Source organism: Bacillus rossius (genome assembly GCF_032445375.1).
Source record: "Bacillus rossius redtenbacheri isolate Brsri chromosome 4 unlocalized genomic scaffold, Brsri_v3 Brsri_v3_scf4_2, whole genome shotgun sequence".
Taxonomy (NCBI): domain Eukaryota; kingdom Metazoa; phylum Arthropoda; class Insecta; order Phasmatodea; family Bacillidae; genus Bacillus; species Bacillus rossius.
The window spans coordinates 17,932,363-17,949,460 of NW_026962011.1; the positions used below are offsets into that span (position 1 = coordinate 17,932,363).

The 17,098-nt window shown below is 37.3% G+C and overlaps 1 protein-coding gene across 1 annotated transcript in view; it reads right to left on the reverse strand.

The window, feature by feature from the left end:
* LOC134542320 (lachesin) overlaps nucleotides 1-17,098 on the reverse strand; it is a 588,254-nt gene that overhangs the window by 84,014 nt on the left and 487,142 nt on the right. The window contains exon 5 of the mRNA XM_063386470.1: nucleotides 2,028-2,213. Within this exon, the coding sequence (XP_063242540.1) occupies nucleotides 2,028-2,213 (186 nt within the window). The remainder of the gene's footprint in view (nucleotides 1-2,027; nucleotides 2,214-17,098) is intronic.

Here is a 17,098-nt window from a genome sequence, read left to right on the forward strand (position 1 = left end):
GCTTCTAAGTTTTGACTAATTTCGTGAAAATGTTGATCATCCTGAAATTTCGGCATGCCTTGTTGCAGCCTTATCCGAAGCCTTTTTTTCCCCTCGCACAGTGTCTATCTATACGGCCATTCACAGCCTAGCTGTGATTGGTCCCTGTCGTTGGCCGTGATTGGAGTGGAGGTTCATTCTGTTTTGCCAGACCCTCATCCAATCGTTCCTTAGCACGATCTTGGACCACGGGCTTGAAGATCTCCTCAACACTACATGATAAGTAGAGACCGGAAAAATTCGCGAATTCATTTCGCGATAGGCTCAAAAAGAAATAGTTATATCTCAGTGCTGCCTCTGCTATTGGCTCACAACTCACATGGATGACTCTGGGCTAATGAGAAACACCCAACCATAGCTTTATCGAATCACAGGCTGCTACGTTGGGACGTCTCGCAAGACAGCAGCCAATGAGTGGGTGACATTTGACCGAGTGTACGTAGAGCTATGGAGTTCATCCTACAGGTCATTGAACCCGCGAATTTTTCCGGTCTCTAATGATAAGTATGCTGATTCGGCGAGCCGCCCCTCGCGCTCTTACTCTCGCAGATGCCCAAGAAGTGACGACCAACGACGAGGCTACGGATCTGCGTCCACCATGCCGGGAAGAGGCAGGTGCGTGACCTCGGCGACCAATCACAACACAGAAATGACAGAGTACATAAAAATAAATTACAGCACATAAAAATATATGTATTAATATTAGTAATATTTGTCAACAGTTGGTTTATTAAACGATTTTTTTTATTAAAAAAAATTATAATATGTGTCCGTCAGCGAGAATAGAAACCCGAGCGCCCGGACCACTGCGCCTTTGGCCAGAGTGCAACTGTGCTAAAATTTTAAAAGGCTTTTTTTTTCTCGTAGTTGGCTATCCAGTGCGCGTTATTATTTTAAGTGGTGAACATGCTGTAGGTGTACTACTAATACACCGAGTCTCATCCCGAAGTAAATTTCCGATGTCGTGTCCCCCTGTTCTGAAAAAAAAAACTGGTTCAAAATGATAGAAACTGATAACACAATGAAGCAGTTTAAACTTTTTTTTTTCAGGCAAATATAAATGAGCTGTAGTTTTTTTCACAGTTTGCGTTTTTTTCCGCCCCCATTATTTTTGGATTTTTCCATCTTTTGGCTAAAATTCTAATTGTGAAAAATTAACGCCAATTTTTAGCATTTTAAGGCATAAATAATTATATCTCGTTGAAACCACATATTTAATAACTGTCTCTAGTCTGAAAGCGTCGCGGGGAAATAACTTGTTATTTCTCGCGAGCGACTACAACTTTCATGACAACCACACCAGTTCACAAGTGTTGACTTTAACCGGTAGCCAAATCTACATTCTATGCCATGTCATATTAAAAAAAAATTGTTTGTGCGTGGAGTCTACGGGTGACAAGAGTGAAACTTCTTGCTTAGTAGGTATACATAGAGATAAATTATTAGTAATTTTTTATTGAAAAAGAAATAATAATTGAGAATAATAAGAACGCGAGTATTATTTCAAATTAAAAAAAAATTGAGGAGTAGACAAAAGCAAACGGCGTTATGATAGTTCCGTAGCATCACTGCTGCGTAATATCTACCTCTCCCCTTCCATCTCTCCTTCCGGCCGTTACAACTAGCACATTATGTAGAATGCTACGCTACGTACCTATCCTCCCATTTTACGTCTTCCCATTCAACCGCTAGTGCGTGCGTTGAAGTGGCGTCGCCGCTGACGCACTCTCCTGCTCTAACGGTTCCACCACCACGTACATAACTGGTGCGATCGGAATTTTCGTAACGCTCAAAAATTGTGTACCTCTTAGCAGAGAAGTTTCACTTTAAAAAACAAAATGAGCACGTGGGCTGTATTGCAAGCGGTATCAAGATATCTGCAACTGCCATGTGGCGAGACAGAGAGAGAGAGAGAGAGAGAGAAAGAGAGAGAGAGAGAGAGAGAGAGAGAGTGTGCCCCTCGCCGCCCGAGGGAATGCCCTGCTCACCTGGCTCTTCATGGGGTCCGTGTTGACCTGGCACATGTACTGGCCGCGGTCCTCGCGCTTCACTCCGCGCAGGTTCAGCGTCCACGTGTTGTAGTCGTTGTGCGTGACGGACAGGCGGGCGTTGTTGGTGATCACGTGCTCGTGGATGGCCAGGATGGCCTTGGTGTCCGCCTTGATCCACGCCACCTGCAACGCGCAGTTCCGTACAAGGGGGCAACTTGCAACGCGCAGTTCCGTACAAGGGGGGCAACCTGCAACCTGCAGGAGTGTACAAGGCCGCTACCTGCAACGTGCAGTCGCAGGTAACCCCGCGGCGCGCCGTTCCGTACAAGGGGGAAAACCTGCAACGTGCAGTTCTGTATACAAGAGGGCAATCTGCAACGTGCAGTAATGTACAAGGTGGCAACCTGCAACGCGCAGTCATATACACAAATAAGGTAACTTGCAACGCGCCGTTCTGTACAAGGAAGCAATCTGCACGAGCAGATCCGTACAAAGAGACAATCTGCAACCCGCAGATCTTTAAAGAGGTTACTTGTAACGCGCAGTGTATTACATAGAGGCAACATTAACTAGGAAGGTTTTTTCCTTTAAGGAAATCACCAACAAGACCCAATTTTTTTTTTTTACTTGAAAAGTGCAGTTTATAACATAGAGGCAACTTTAACTAAGCAGGGTTTTTTTAAGGTAGCCACCTGCAAGCCCAATTTTTTTTTTAACATATTCAATCTGCAACGCGCAGTTTTATACAATTAAGTAACCTGTAACGGTTAGTTTTTATAAAATGAAGCAATCTTCAAAGTACAGTTCTGTACAACGAGACAATCTACAATGCCCATTTCTCTACAAGGGATAAACATGTTTTAGCATAATTATTCCATTCCTTTCGCGGATTTTAACGTTTAATTTCCCCCAGAGTAGTAATTATCTTATATATTTTTTTTGAGTTATGTACCCAGCTCTTAAATAGGCTACATAAATTCGGGGAATAGTATTACCAAACGAAAGAAAGTTACAATTTCACGAAAATTACACCATTGGCTAAAGAAACAATGACATAGCTCCCAGAAATATAAAATAAAGTTAAAATATTTTCAGTCCCTCAAACCCGTGTATTTCATGAATTTATGAACATGAGTAAAAAATATTAAACTTGCGTTTTAAATGCATGGTTTTCAAAGTAAAATATATTTTTGTTAGACTACAAATCATCAAATACACATTGTTTTAGTTGGAAAACTTTTGACAGCCTTTTCATTTTATTAGATACTACAGAATTCATTATAGTTCACTAAATCGATAATTTTTTTGTCTACTAATTTTTACTTGCAAATCGGAAGAGACAGTAGGATTTAAAAAAATTCCATTATTTCATATTAAATATAGTATATCACGGAAATTTATAAATTTTAAGTTAATTGAGAGACGTCAAATGTTAATTTCTTAAGAAAATTAAATAAATGTAAATAACTATTTATTTTTTGAAAACATTTATTTTATAAACATTATTATTATTTTAATGTTTCCTCAAGATATTTAAAGAAGTGTGAGTATCTAATAAGAGAAGATTTTAATTTACAATTACGATCGTGGAGAGGAACACCTTTATTGTTTTGAAATCCCTCAGGCTTAATGTGCGTAAAGCAGTGCACATAGTTTTGAATTACGTTTTGTGTGGAAATGTTGCAATGTTAATGCATTGATTATATAGAAACTGTTGGCTGACTACTAAAATAATTGCCAGTAAATAACTTAAAAAAAACTCGCATTCCTTCTACAACGAAATTATCCTCAAAAAATAGTATACACTGTATTTTATTCTAAATCACATAATATTGAAGCCGATATCGAATTATAATGGCTTGAAAAATTCCAATAGCCTACTACATAGTTATTTAAATGTAATTTTAACTTGCATATCTTGGATATAGGTATTTCCTTCTTCACTTCCATTACATTAAGTCGTGATAACTAAAAATGTGTTGCCTGCTCTAATTTTGTTTACTGAGAAACGCAAGTTACTACAAAATATAGATTTTTTTATACTCTGAATTTGCAGGCACTCGCATAATTCGATAAGGTAATGCAGGAACGTCATGGCCTTTTGATGAAAAAAATGCATATATAAGGTTGGAATATATGAGTACTTCTAAAATTCTTGGATTTCCCTCCATAAAACAGCGTATCATAATTCCTACTTGATAATGAAATACTTAATACTTTGTAGGGCAATAAAATCCAGTGGAATGGTGAGGTAAATTTAAAAAAAAAAAAAACAGAAAAATATTGAATAGAATATTATAATTATAACCATTGTAACACTGAACTCAGAAATACTTTTTTCCGACTTTTATCAATTTTTGCGGAAAAGCCGCTACCCTCCAGAGTAACCACTTCTAGGCCGGGCTGCTGGTCTTGCTTGGCGTTTACAATTTTCATGATTTATATGTGTTTTTAAACGGCTTATGCACTGTATAATGAAAGGCTAGGAAAATTAATACGTTCAAACCTGTCAAACTCATTTACTACACTTGTTTTATCTATTACCGAGTTGTGTTATATGTAATTAGGTAATAGTCACAGACGTGATGTGCACGTATGTGGCAGGCCCTTTATGCTGTCCGTATATACTTATGGTTTTAATCTTATTTTAATTTCTATTGATCTCAATGTTAATATCCCGCAAAAACATGAAACTTTTTTTCTAGAAAGTTCTCGGACGTGCGCACTTTTATTTTTTGTTCTCGCCATACTTGCCGTACATTTGATCTGTAACGAAGTAAATGTGGAAGGGGGAAATTTAGTTTCCTAGGCGATGTGATGTAAAATTCATTAAAAATTTAACAACGCGAACAACGTGTCTGTAATCTGCAGCGACGAAGTCATTAGAGCATACAAGGACGTGCTTTGAGAATTGTTCTGGAGCGATCGTCCCTGCAATCTTTGATTTACATTATTTAAAACGTTCATTTTTTAAAGCTGCGTAATGTTATTTCAGGAGTAAAACACGAACTATTGCAATGCGGGACGAAACAATATTGTACCATTATTTAAACGCTTAAACGGAAATACATTAAATCTTCCTTGCGGCCATACACAGCATTAGACAATGGCTTTGTTTCCCACAGTTCCTCCCCTCTAATCGTGTGTCACGTGGCACTGTAACGTCAGAGGATGGGTACCTCAAGTCGTCCATTCTTTAAAACAATGCCGAGGCATGATAAAAGTACTCCAAATGTGTCTTCAACTAAATTTCTTGACGCAAATCACACGTAGTTTCCGCACCCGCTGCTAGAATTTTCTGCCGAAGCAGTGACTATAAAATCATTCTATTCACAGAAAGGTTTAACTATATAATGGAACGGCTCCAATAAAAGCGAAAAAAAAGGCCTGACGGCTTTTGGCCTGTTTTCCGACAACGAATTTTATTTAAATATCGCCCACATTGTTTAAATACATAAGGTTTCCTTTGTTTCGCAACACCAGCCACAGGTGGCAGCACCGTTCAATGTGACTTCCGTTCCATTCACGAAATTACTCCTACCGAAGACCGTATTCGGAGAGCTAAAATGTTTACACGTCAAGGAAGATGATGAAACACATGAGGTACATGCTGTGTGAAACGGTGGGCAAGTGAAACCAGTCAATCGCAATGGTTTCCGAAGCCCCTCCAAGGACAGCCGCGATGTGTTCGGAGCTCGGTGGCGGTCGACGCGGGCTCCGGGGGGTGCTGGCCCGACCGCGAGAAGGCGAGTTCACCAGGGGATCGATTACGGAGCCCGCCAGTCGCCGAACAAAGCGGGAACTCATCAGCTTAATGCGCCTCGGGCGCCCGCACCAGGGTGCGGAACGTCAACTCTGGACCGCCCGCGACGCTTGGCGAAGAGAGAGAGGGCTGATCCACCCCTGCAGTCCGCTGGCTTTACAGCTTTACGGTCGGGCTCCTCCCACAAGAAGAAAGATGGATGGGAGGGAGGGGTAAGAGCAGAAGTCATAAACAAGATAGCGAGAAGGGGTGAGTGAGAGCCACTACGCAAACTAAAAAAAATTGTGATTTGTTAGGGGGAGGAGTACCAAAGTCCCGTTTAGGGATAAACAAGTACCCCCCTTTTTGAAAACAAAAAAAAAAAATAACTTCGCTTTTATTTCCTCCGTGGCTTCAAGCTCTAACTGCGCTGCCGTTAATGGAGTAAAGAGGTGAAAGAGATCAGCGTGTGCGAACGTTGTCTGTTCTTTATTGCCCTGCGACATGCGATCGGAGCGGAAATAGCGATTCAATTAGAACTGCGTGGTTTTATTTTTTTTTAATTTTTTTTTCTAGTAATGGTGGGTAGATCAACCCGCGAGATGCGAGCTGTAACGGTGCTACCGCTTCAATCACTCGCACCTACCTCCGAACTAAAACCCTCGATGAGGTTTATTTTTTTTTGCGACTATCTAATTACTTCGAGACTCTGGCAACGTAAAAAAATGATTAATGGGTATGTATTAAATATATAATAAATACAAAAAATAAACATCTACAATTACAAAATAAAAATTTTCGTCACTTATCATTGACCGGGAAATACTAGCAGTCGATTACTGGGACTTTCGTGTTATGAGACTTTTCGCAAATAAAATTAATATGAACCACAGTTGATTTTATTTAAAAAAAAACAATGCAGATAGTGGAACGTACCAGGAAGCTTGACTTAAGAAAACTCGAGACATTGTTTATTAGGCAATCAGTTTAATAGTCTTCCACTCTTAATTGTTTTTTATTTTCAAAAACTAATAAACATTTTCAAAGGAAAATATTACCTCAATAATTATCTGTAGTTATTCACATCACAAAATAAATTGATCTAGTTGTAGCAGGTGCGGCAGTGAAACTGGTGATTTGGCAACCTTGGGAATCAGAAAACGGTAGTGGTGCCATCTGGACAAAAAACCTTTGTCATTGACCTTGGTATCGGTGTTCAGTCAAGATGGCGTCGTGGACCGGTGAACAACGCGCTTTTTCCGTGAAGGCGTTTTTCAAAAAATAAAAATGAAAGCTACGTGGCAGCCGGAAATTGTTGGAACTCATGAACGACAAACCTGGCCTGTGCGACAAACTGATCATGAGCGATGAGGCCCATTTTTGTGTGTCAGGCTTTGTTAACAAGCAAAACTCTATATACTGGATACGTGAAAACTCCTTAAATGCTTTATTAAAAGCCATTTCACAGTCAGAAAGTGGTAGTGTGTTACGGCGCATTATCCTTTGGAATCATTTGTCCTTTTATTTTTTTTAAGACGATCACGGCAATGCTGTTACTGTGAATACAGAACTTTATGCTCACATGTTGAACCATTTCCAAGTGTCACAGCTTGCTGATCTTGTAACTGCACACACATTTTTTTCCAGCAAGACGGGGCTGCACGCCATACCTCGCAGATTTCCATTAACGCGCTTCAAAATATCTTTCCTGGTCATCTCATCACCAAGAACGGGTACATTTCCTGACGTCCAATATCCTCTGACCCTCCAGTGTGTGTGTGTGTGTGTGTGTGTTTTTTTTTGTTTAGGTTCATTGGAATCTGAAATCGTCCTGTGTGACCCACCACGCACCATCCAGAACTTGAAAGATCCAATTCGGGATTAAGGTAATCGAATCTCAGTGCCAATCCTGAAAAATGTGATGTCTTAACTTATGTAAAAGGCTTGGATTGTGTGTGAAGGAAATTGGGGCCACCTACGTGATGTAATTTTCTAGTTATGGGACATTTTGTGCCGTGAAATGTCTGTGAAATTTTGTATTTTGTTCAGAAACATTCCTCACAAGTTGGAAGCATTGTAAATTCATGTTGTAACTCTTTATTTCAAAGTGAATAAATTTGTATCGCTGGCGGTGGTTTCAAAATCGCTCGTTTCACTGCCTGATCTGTTTTTCGGGAAACAACGTGAAACCTAAATCAGGATTCTTGGACCGGTATTCAAGCCCAGGTGAATGGTAGTTGGGAAAACGTAGAGCAATGGATCATACAACGAGGCAAACACATTTGTTTGACCAGGAAAAGCATATTTTAGAGGATAATGGAAAACAGCTATATATATATATATATATATATATATATAAACTATATACAAAATGTCTTCAACGTGATATTTATAGCAATAAAATAACTAAAGGTTAATTCCTTTAACTTAGGTACAAGCACGCGCGTACACACACCCACACACACACACCTATATATATATGTGTGTGTGTATATGAATTAAACAACTTTTTATCCGTTGGTGAGTGTATGATAGTCTGAGTGATCAGGCCATGTAAAAATAGAATAATTATTTTCAATGACCAAATGTAACAATTTTCGCTGACGAGTTCGTTTCGATTTTGCAACAAAGTAATTACTCTGTAAGAAATTTTCAGCTCTAAATTTACGAATAATGATGGTTACAAATTATCCAGGGATCTTCGTAAATTTACGGTTGCAAAGTTTACTTTAGTTGAACATGAATCCACCAAAATAATCTTGGTATATAAAAAAAATTACATAGAACTGGCTAAGACTCGTGAATAAACACACCTATTTCTTCCACGTGTGCGTTAATCCTATTCATATCCCAAAGTTAAACTCGAAATTTGAAGAGCGGCGTAGTTTCTACGAAGATCAGATTATCTTAAATCACAAAGAGAACTCTTTTTTTATTTCAGGTGCATTCTTCGTTGACAAACCGTTAAGTTTACTTGTAATTTCCAACGGTGCACGTGAAAAATCCTGTACGACGGGTACAGAATCACCTTCGTTCAGTTCAAGCTTTGTGCCACTTCTGATCGGGGATCCGCCCATTTCTTTTCATCGGCAATTCGCAAGCAAGGCCGGTCGGCCTCGACTCTGCGGCCACGTCGCGGCTGAAGACAGCGAGAGGACTGTGAGTGGATCTGTTAGACGGTGGTGAAAGATTATGGTGGGAGGAGAAAAGGGAGGAAGGGATGCTAGATGGCTGCAGAATGGACAGAGGAGGACCGAAGAGTAAGGGAGAAAGGGCTATTTAGATGTAAAGTAAGGTTTCTGTTCGGGGGGGGGGGGGGGGGAAGGAGGAGATCCAGTTAAGGGCTTCTTTTTCCGTCTTGGCGAACTCGATCCCAAACATCTCTCTCTCTCTTTTCTCCTGGTGGGCCGAGAGTGGGAAGGAATGGGCCCCGAACCAGGGCTCCAGTGAGGGCTCGAAGAGGAGAGACGGGAGGGAGAGAGAAAAAGAGGGGCTCCCGTCGGCGGTTCCGCCGAGACGTCGGGGTTGGTTGATGTCGGTCGCGATACAGACGAGGCGACAGACGCGCGCGGGAGATAAGTCGGGAGAAGTCGCTATCCGCGGCGCGCCGATTTCCGACGCCCCTTCGTTGCGGTCGACCTCGACGCTTCTTGCGACGAAGCGGCGGTATAAAAAAAAAGTGTGTGTGTTTCCTGAAAACTAAACCGCACGATTTAAGCCATCAAAATAGCCTTTCTTTGTTTGTAATAATACAATATATTTGTAAATTCACAAAATGTTTTGAAGTAAGGTGCGTCATGAAAATGAAAAAAAAAATAAGAACAAAACTTTACGATGCACACGTAACTTTATTTTCACATGATGAAAACAAAAGCTACATATAAATAAGATTATATACGTGCTTCTAATTCTTATACTTCAGTGATATATATATGGAATACTGGTTCATTTAATTAAAAATATTTATTGATTGTGAATACAAAATCATATTAATTGTGTTAATAAACTTTTTTTAAGTGTATTTACATAAGTAATGTATGTAAATTATATAAATTAATTAGCTGTTTAAGTCATGAATTATTACTTTATTACTGAAGAAATAATTTAACAATATAATATAAACATTCAGCATATTTATTGATTTTCATTGTTAATTATAATTTACCTCTATTGTTTTACTAAATTAAATAATTAATTTTATAACTAATATAAATTAATAACGAAATCGGTATGGTTATTAAATTTTTTATTTGATGGAATTTATACTTTACCAACCCTATTTATAATATCACTCCAGTTCTTTTATTATTTTATTTCTATTAATTAATTGTATGCAAAATTGAAGAAAGTGCATTACAGAAAGGAGATAAGTCCACAATTTTAAAAAAAAATAGTTATGACTAGGAAACCATTATTTGGCCTTTACTGCATCGTCCTGTGGTGAAACGGAACATGTCAATATGTCTGCAATGCTTTTAATAAACACACATTTATCGCGTGCAGTGCAGAACAGAGACAAGGTAACTGCGATCTCCTTGTTCACTATAGAACATTAGAAATTTCTCTTTGGAATGCAACTGGATGTAAAAAAATCGCTGCTTTTTTGTTTTATCTCTGTGTTTTGTTATTAAACAGTGTTAAAATGTCCACTAAGATGAATACACCAATCGATGAAAGTAGAAATAGAAAACGAGGCCATAGTGAAGAAATGTATAAAAGAAATGTTATTAAGAAAAGCAGAGTTATGGGTAAAGAGTTTGAATTTGGGTTGGGAAAACTGTTGAACCCCGTGCAACAGGTAAACCATGTGGGTAAGTGAGAGCTAAATTACCTGTTAATTGTTTGAAAACATGAAACATTTTAGTTTTGATAGTAGACTTAATTGTGTGTTAAAATTGGTTGTTTCAGATGCCGAAAGCAGTGTTTCACTAAACTTTCTGATGACGATTACATCCATGAAATCCAAAGCATGAATGCATTCTCTACAAAGGATGAACAGGACATTCATTTCCAGAGATTAAAAGAGGTGCAGACAATATCACGGAGAAGACCTAGGGTGCAGAATGGAAAACCAAGAAAATCTATGTACAGATATTATGTTTTGCAGAATAATAATTTGAAGGTTAGTGTTTGTAAAGCAGCATTTGCAAGTACATATGGTATTGGAAAGAAGAAAGTTGAGCGATTATGCAGTCTGCTTTCTCAAGGAAAGTCTCCCAAAGATATGAGGGGAAAGAATTAAAAGAGCAATGCTCTTCCAAAAGAAACGTGCCAGCTCATACATGACCACATTGCATCTTTCCCAACTAAAGTCACGCATTATTCAAACACTGAAACCAGGTATTTGGACGCTCGTCTTTATGTTAAAATAATGCATGAAATGTTTTTGGAAAAATATCCTTCAAGTGGTGTAAAATACAAATACTACAAGAACTACTTGCGAGAAAACTTTTCCCTGAGGTTTGGACGACCACAGGTTGACACCTGTAGCAAATGTGAGGAGTTGACCGTCAAAATAAAAAACACAACACTATGTGAATCGGCTAAGAGGGCAGCTGTTGCAGAACTTTGTGTGCACAAAAGGCGCAGTGAAAAGTTTTATAGTAAGATGAAGGAGGTGGAAGAAATGTGTAAGGAACGAAACGATGTTCTTGGGATTTACTGTGACTACATGCAAAACCTACCATTACCACATATACCTGTACAACGGATATTTTATTATAGACAGCTGTGGGTTAACAACTTTTGCATCCACAACCTAAAAACTGGCAAGGCACGATTCTATACATATCATGAAGGCATTGCTTGAAAGTCTCCAAATGAGGTGTATTCATTTCTTACACAATACTTAGAAACAGAAGTGTCTGAACAAGTGAAAGAAGTGCACATTTTCAGTGACAACTGCGGAGGGTAAAATAAAAATGATACAGTCATCAGGATGTTACTTGCACTAACAGATTTAGGTAAGTTTGATAAAATTGCACACTACTTTCCGCAACACGGACATTCTTACCTACCATATGACCGTGATTTTGGTGTTGTTAAGCGGTTAATCAAGAAAGTAGACAGGATTTACACAATCTATTAATACATTGAATTAATTTTCCAAGCTAGCAAACACAACAAATTGTCAGTTACAGTGATTACATCAGACGACATCAAGGATTTCAAGCGATGGTGGCCTCAATATTACAAGAGAGTGTGCTCTTCTGTGGATACTGGTAGGGGAACACAAAGAGAACAGAAAGTACTGTTCAACCCAGCACAGTTCAGCGAGTTTGTGTATTGTAGAGATTTGCCTGGATCTGTTTTAGCATCCACATTCATAGGCAACGACATCACAAAGCACATCTTCCACCTAAGAAAACCAGGCACGTGCTGTCCACCACTGCCATTTCAGAATGCATACAGTGGCAAGGTTCCAATAAATGTTCGTAAATTAGAATATATTGCTAAAGTAATACATTTAATACCATCAGAGTATTCAATGTTCTACAATAAAATATTGGAATGGCCCACTTCTGGAAGAGACATGAACAGTGATGAAGTGTAGGAAGAAAATAATTTTGTACAAACCTGTGAAGCAAATGCAAAACAATGACTGAAGTTTTTGTTTGCACTACTATCATAAAACTTGAATAATCATTAACATTATAATATAACCAATATGTTATTGCTGAAGAAGTGTGTGTTGTTTTAAAAAGATATCTTGACATGACTTATTCATGTTTAAGAAAAACTTCAAAATCTAGTTATACAAACAGCTATAATAATGCGTGTGTGTTTTTTTTCCCCACCTGGTACTGTCATGTAACACACAAGACAACATTAGTTCCATAGCAGTAAAAGTGTACTATAGTAAAATAATGAAGACGTGTTAGTGTAGTGCTCTTTGTTAAAAAAAATTCATAAGTGCTTATACCTTTTTATGTATCGTATTTCGTACTTGCCAAATACAGGAAGTATTTAAACAATGTATGTTAGGCTAGTTTAACACTTTGGTAAAATGCAAACTTTCAAAATTGATATGCTGGTTAAGAGCTATTTACTGTATGAAGTATAAAAGTATTTACTTCACAGCAGAAAAGGGATAAGTCCCATCACTATTAATTATTGTAAATGACTTATATCTATCATTGAAATGCATATTAGCCGAGAAATATATCACAATTCAAGTGTTCTTTAAGGCAGTAAATCTTGGTTCCCTAACTTTTACAAATAAAAGAATTAATCAGTTTTTCTTTATTATCTCTGAAGTGGATTTTTGTGACTTAACCCCTTTCTGCAATGCACGATTCAGTTACTATGCCGACTAAGTATAACATCTAACGTGAGTCTTTTTTAATATTCAGTATAATAGGTATACAATTACAATAAAAGTAACGGTAATATAACAAAAACTATTATGTTTGTATAAAGAACTTATGTAAGCGCTCACACCATGTCAGTGTACTCAGGTGGTTTAAAGAAGTAATTTATAAAACCATGTTCCTCAAAGATAACAGGTTACTGATAGACTACAAAAACTTTGAAGAAAGGCAGCCTTTTTAAAATATGTATTTTCCCTTAAACATCCTGCAGATTTCACGGTATTATTCTTGTAGTTTAAAAAAAATGGGAAGTTTTTTCCAAAAAAAAAACTTTTGGAACGTAACAATTTTTATTTTTGCTATGCAGGCTAGGCATGAATTTTAGCCAGCGAAAAATATATGTGAATAAAGGCATTTATTATTTATTTTTTGTTTTGAAGCTTAGTAATTAGCGAGGTCATAAGAGACGAAAACATGCACCACTAATAAGGCATGTCGGGGGAAAAAAACAGAATATCGCATAGCAAGGAACGATCCCAAGATTGACCATCAAAACCGATCGGCATTCGTGCCTGGAATTTTTTGAATCTGAGTCCATGATCGAGTTTGATACCTCGCTTCGTGAGAGTTTAAGTTTGCTAGGTACGGATTAACAAATATTTTTGTTTTGTTTTTAATGATAAGAGTAAATAAAATATGTTTATAGAAAATATAGGTGTTGACAGGTATTATTTACGCTTGTTTAAGAATTCAGGAATCTTGGGTATATATTGATCTTGTAGGGGAGAACCCAAGATAAAAAATATTGTTCTCTCAATTTTTTTCTATAATAGCTGTCCTTAAAAATATTATATAACAAAATTTATTTTGACTTTTGGAATCCGTTTTTAATGTATCACTTAAAACATATGTCTTATACTTTAACAGGCATTAATAAATCTCACTTCCAATAAAAAATGTAATAATTTTGTTGCTTGCACTCAAAAATGTAAAATTAGTGGTAGACTTCTGAAAAAAAATTTGGTTAATTTTAAGTTTTCTCTCAGGAAATGAACATTTTTACCTTTTTAAAATAATTTGAACGTAGGTGTTTATATGGACAATGAATGAGTTACTGACTGCAGGGAGAAAATACGTTCACAATACAGTCAATCAGTGTTCAAAACTGTCGTTTTCATAACAAAATTGCGGTATTGTTTCTTAACGGTTTTATCTATTCTTTAGGGTGCTCAATCCGCATTTCAAGTTTCAAAATGTTGGCTCATTTTTCAGTTTTTCCTTTATATATCGAAAACTATGCGTTTTTCAAGTTGGCCGCTCTATACAGATTTTAAGTAGACAAAAGTTCCTAAAAAATGCATTAGTCAAATTATATTTTCTGACGAGCAGTTTCAGTTCTAGAGCGCACTGACAAACAAAGTATTTTTAGCCATACTGCGAAATCGTCAATAATGCCCACTTCCATCCCCTACAACTCGAAAAATATACGTTTTATCAACAAAACCCCTTTCACCATGCGAAAGAACGTTAAATTCCCCCTCATAAACAGTGGCGGACTTGCCTTAAGGCCGACGAAGCTCAGGCCTAGGGTGGCCAGATATCTGCTCGGCAACAGTGAACGCTAAGCGATTAAGTTCAATTAATGTTACTAAAGTAATCAATTTAATGAAATGGTTTTGCATTATATTATAATGTGTAAAAATAAAATCTCTAGACCAACAAATTTAATATATTAACAGAATGCAATGGTTATTTAATTTCACATTCACTCAGTTCACCTCTCGTCCTTAAATGTGATGGCAGATTATTTATTCCCTTATGTCCGAATGTCCGTGAGCCGATTCAAATTGCATTTGCCTGCCCTGTATATTCCACGATAACCCAGTCCCTTCCCCCTTAATGTGCGGTACTTTCATTTCTTTGTTGCTCATATTACTCCTTCATGGTTCCCCCCTACCCTTTCCAACCCGTTAGAGCGTCTCACCACCCATCTGCTCTTTTGTTAGGTTAGTGAGATCTGAATAACCAACGCGTCTTGGTCGAATATGTAAAGCTACGATATTTTCACATTTTTCATTGGCGTTTCCAAATTTTTGTTAATTGCGTGCAAAATGGCTCGTTCGTAATGTGTTCTTTGGAACAAGCTGTTAGAAGATCGGACACAGACGAGTGTTGTGAGAAAAGCCAGTAAGAAAAGACAGCATGGTAGGATTGTCATATTTAAGAGGAACACAGAAATTGTAATACATGGCAAGTGCAGGAATAATTACGAGACAGAAAAGTTTATTAATGCTTATTTTAAAAGGGTTCAAAAAAATCCCGAATAAAAACCGCTGCGTTCAAGTATCCCTGACCTTGCCTTTAAAACTCACTGTTTTTTTTGTGGAGAGGAGTGGCCTCTGGACTATGCCAAAAAAAAAAAAAAAAACAAAGCCTCCCTCAAAACGTAATTTGGTTTACCCTGCGAGGAAATTAGCTGTTAGAGAAAATGCGCTCACACTCGCGAAAAACCGAAATGATGAATTTGGGTAAAGTATCTTACAACGTGTAGAGCCAGTTACTTACATGGTAGCAGTTTATGTGCAATACCACTTTCTGTGCATAAAAAAGCTGGTGCTCTCCATGAAATTATCAGACCCCCCCTGGAGATGATGTAGAAGATGCTACGCAAGCAGTTTACTGTTTGCTAGAAAACAGTGACGAAGATTGTCAGTTCACCATGGAAGAATTGATGGACCAGATTGAAAGTTATTTCCGTCGCAATTCAAGCAGTGTCAAAAGACACCTGCTTAAAAAGGTACAGGGACGATATTTTGTTTACAACTAGCAAACCTCTTGTTGCAGGCATTATATCCTACCGTAAAATTGGCCATCGTATCCTACTGAGTTGAATTTTTGTAAAAATGTACGTCCTTTTCGTTAAATGTACGTAGTCACGGTTATTATTTAATACAAAGTTGTTTTTGTTATAAAAACAATTTCCCGTAGTAAATTATGGTTAATACAAATCTCCCAGAATAAAGTAAAAAAAAAAAAACAATGTGAAGTTTTAACTAAAATAATATTGATGTCGTTTGGTTGCTTCATTGTAAGCTGGGGAAATGAGAGCATATAATATATTTTTTTTTCTTTCAAAATTATGGTAGTACACAATTTTTAAGGTAATTTCTAAACCTTTGCTTTATTTTTCTCTGTTAACTTATTTTAAGTGTAATGCGGTATAAAATATATTTTTTTACCTACAAGTGTAGCCTCCTTAATATGTACTGTACTATCTCTAAAAAAAAGTACTTTTTTCTATATAAAATAGTCTGCAAGTTGTAACTCTATTTTTTGTATTTGACTTAGGAATTATATAAAAAAATTATTTTTTTTTTTGTAATTATTTCTTTAATACTAACCTCGTTATTGTAAAAGGAACAATTATAGTCCCTTCATGTTTGTATTTCTGAGGTTTATTTCACTGTGTGTATAAAAACACAGGCTTCGAGGCTCTCGAGGTTGTAATGTCTTAGCTGGCAGCGCGCAGCTGAGCCTGCTTGTGTATGCGCCCTCTAGAAAGAAGAGTTTGAATGGGTAGGGGTGGAGGGATGACTCTGGCTCCTGTTCCAGTGTGTAATGCTGCTTTTAATGGTGTTCTCCAACTGAAAATGGCCCCATGTTGAGGGTTGAACTATTCTCGCTCACTGAGATTTGAATTCTTAAGACGTCTGCATGTACAGTAATTTTGTTTATTTTAAGCCATGATCAGTAAGAACTTTCTCGAAAAATTTACCATGTAATGTATGACCGTATTAAAAAGAGTTAATCGTTAGAATATTTCTAATAAATCCATGATATCTTTTCTAGGTTATATAATATCTAGCCAAGTTAGCTTAGGTAATTTTCTGTTGCGTTGAATTAGGTTAGCATGTTTACCACAATTTCCTAGTTTTTTTTTAAAAAAAAACTGGGTCGATGTTATAAAGTAGGTAAAAAGCATAACACGCGAGTGAAATCATCTGGCTGGCTCAAGA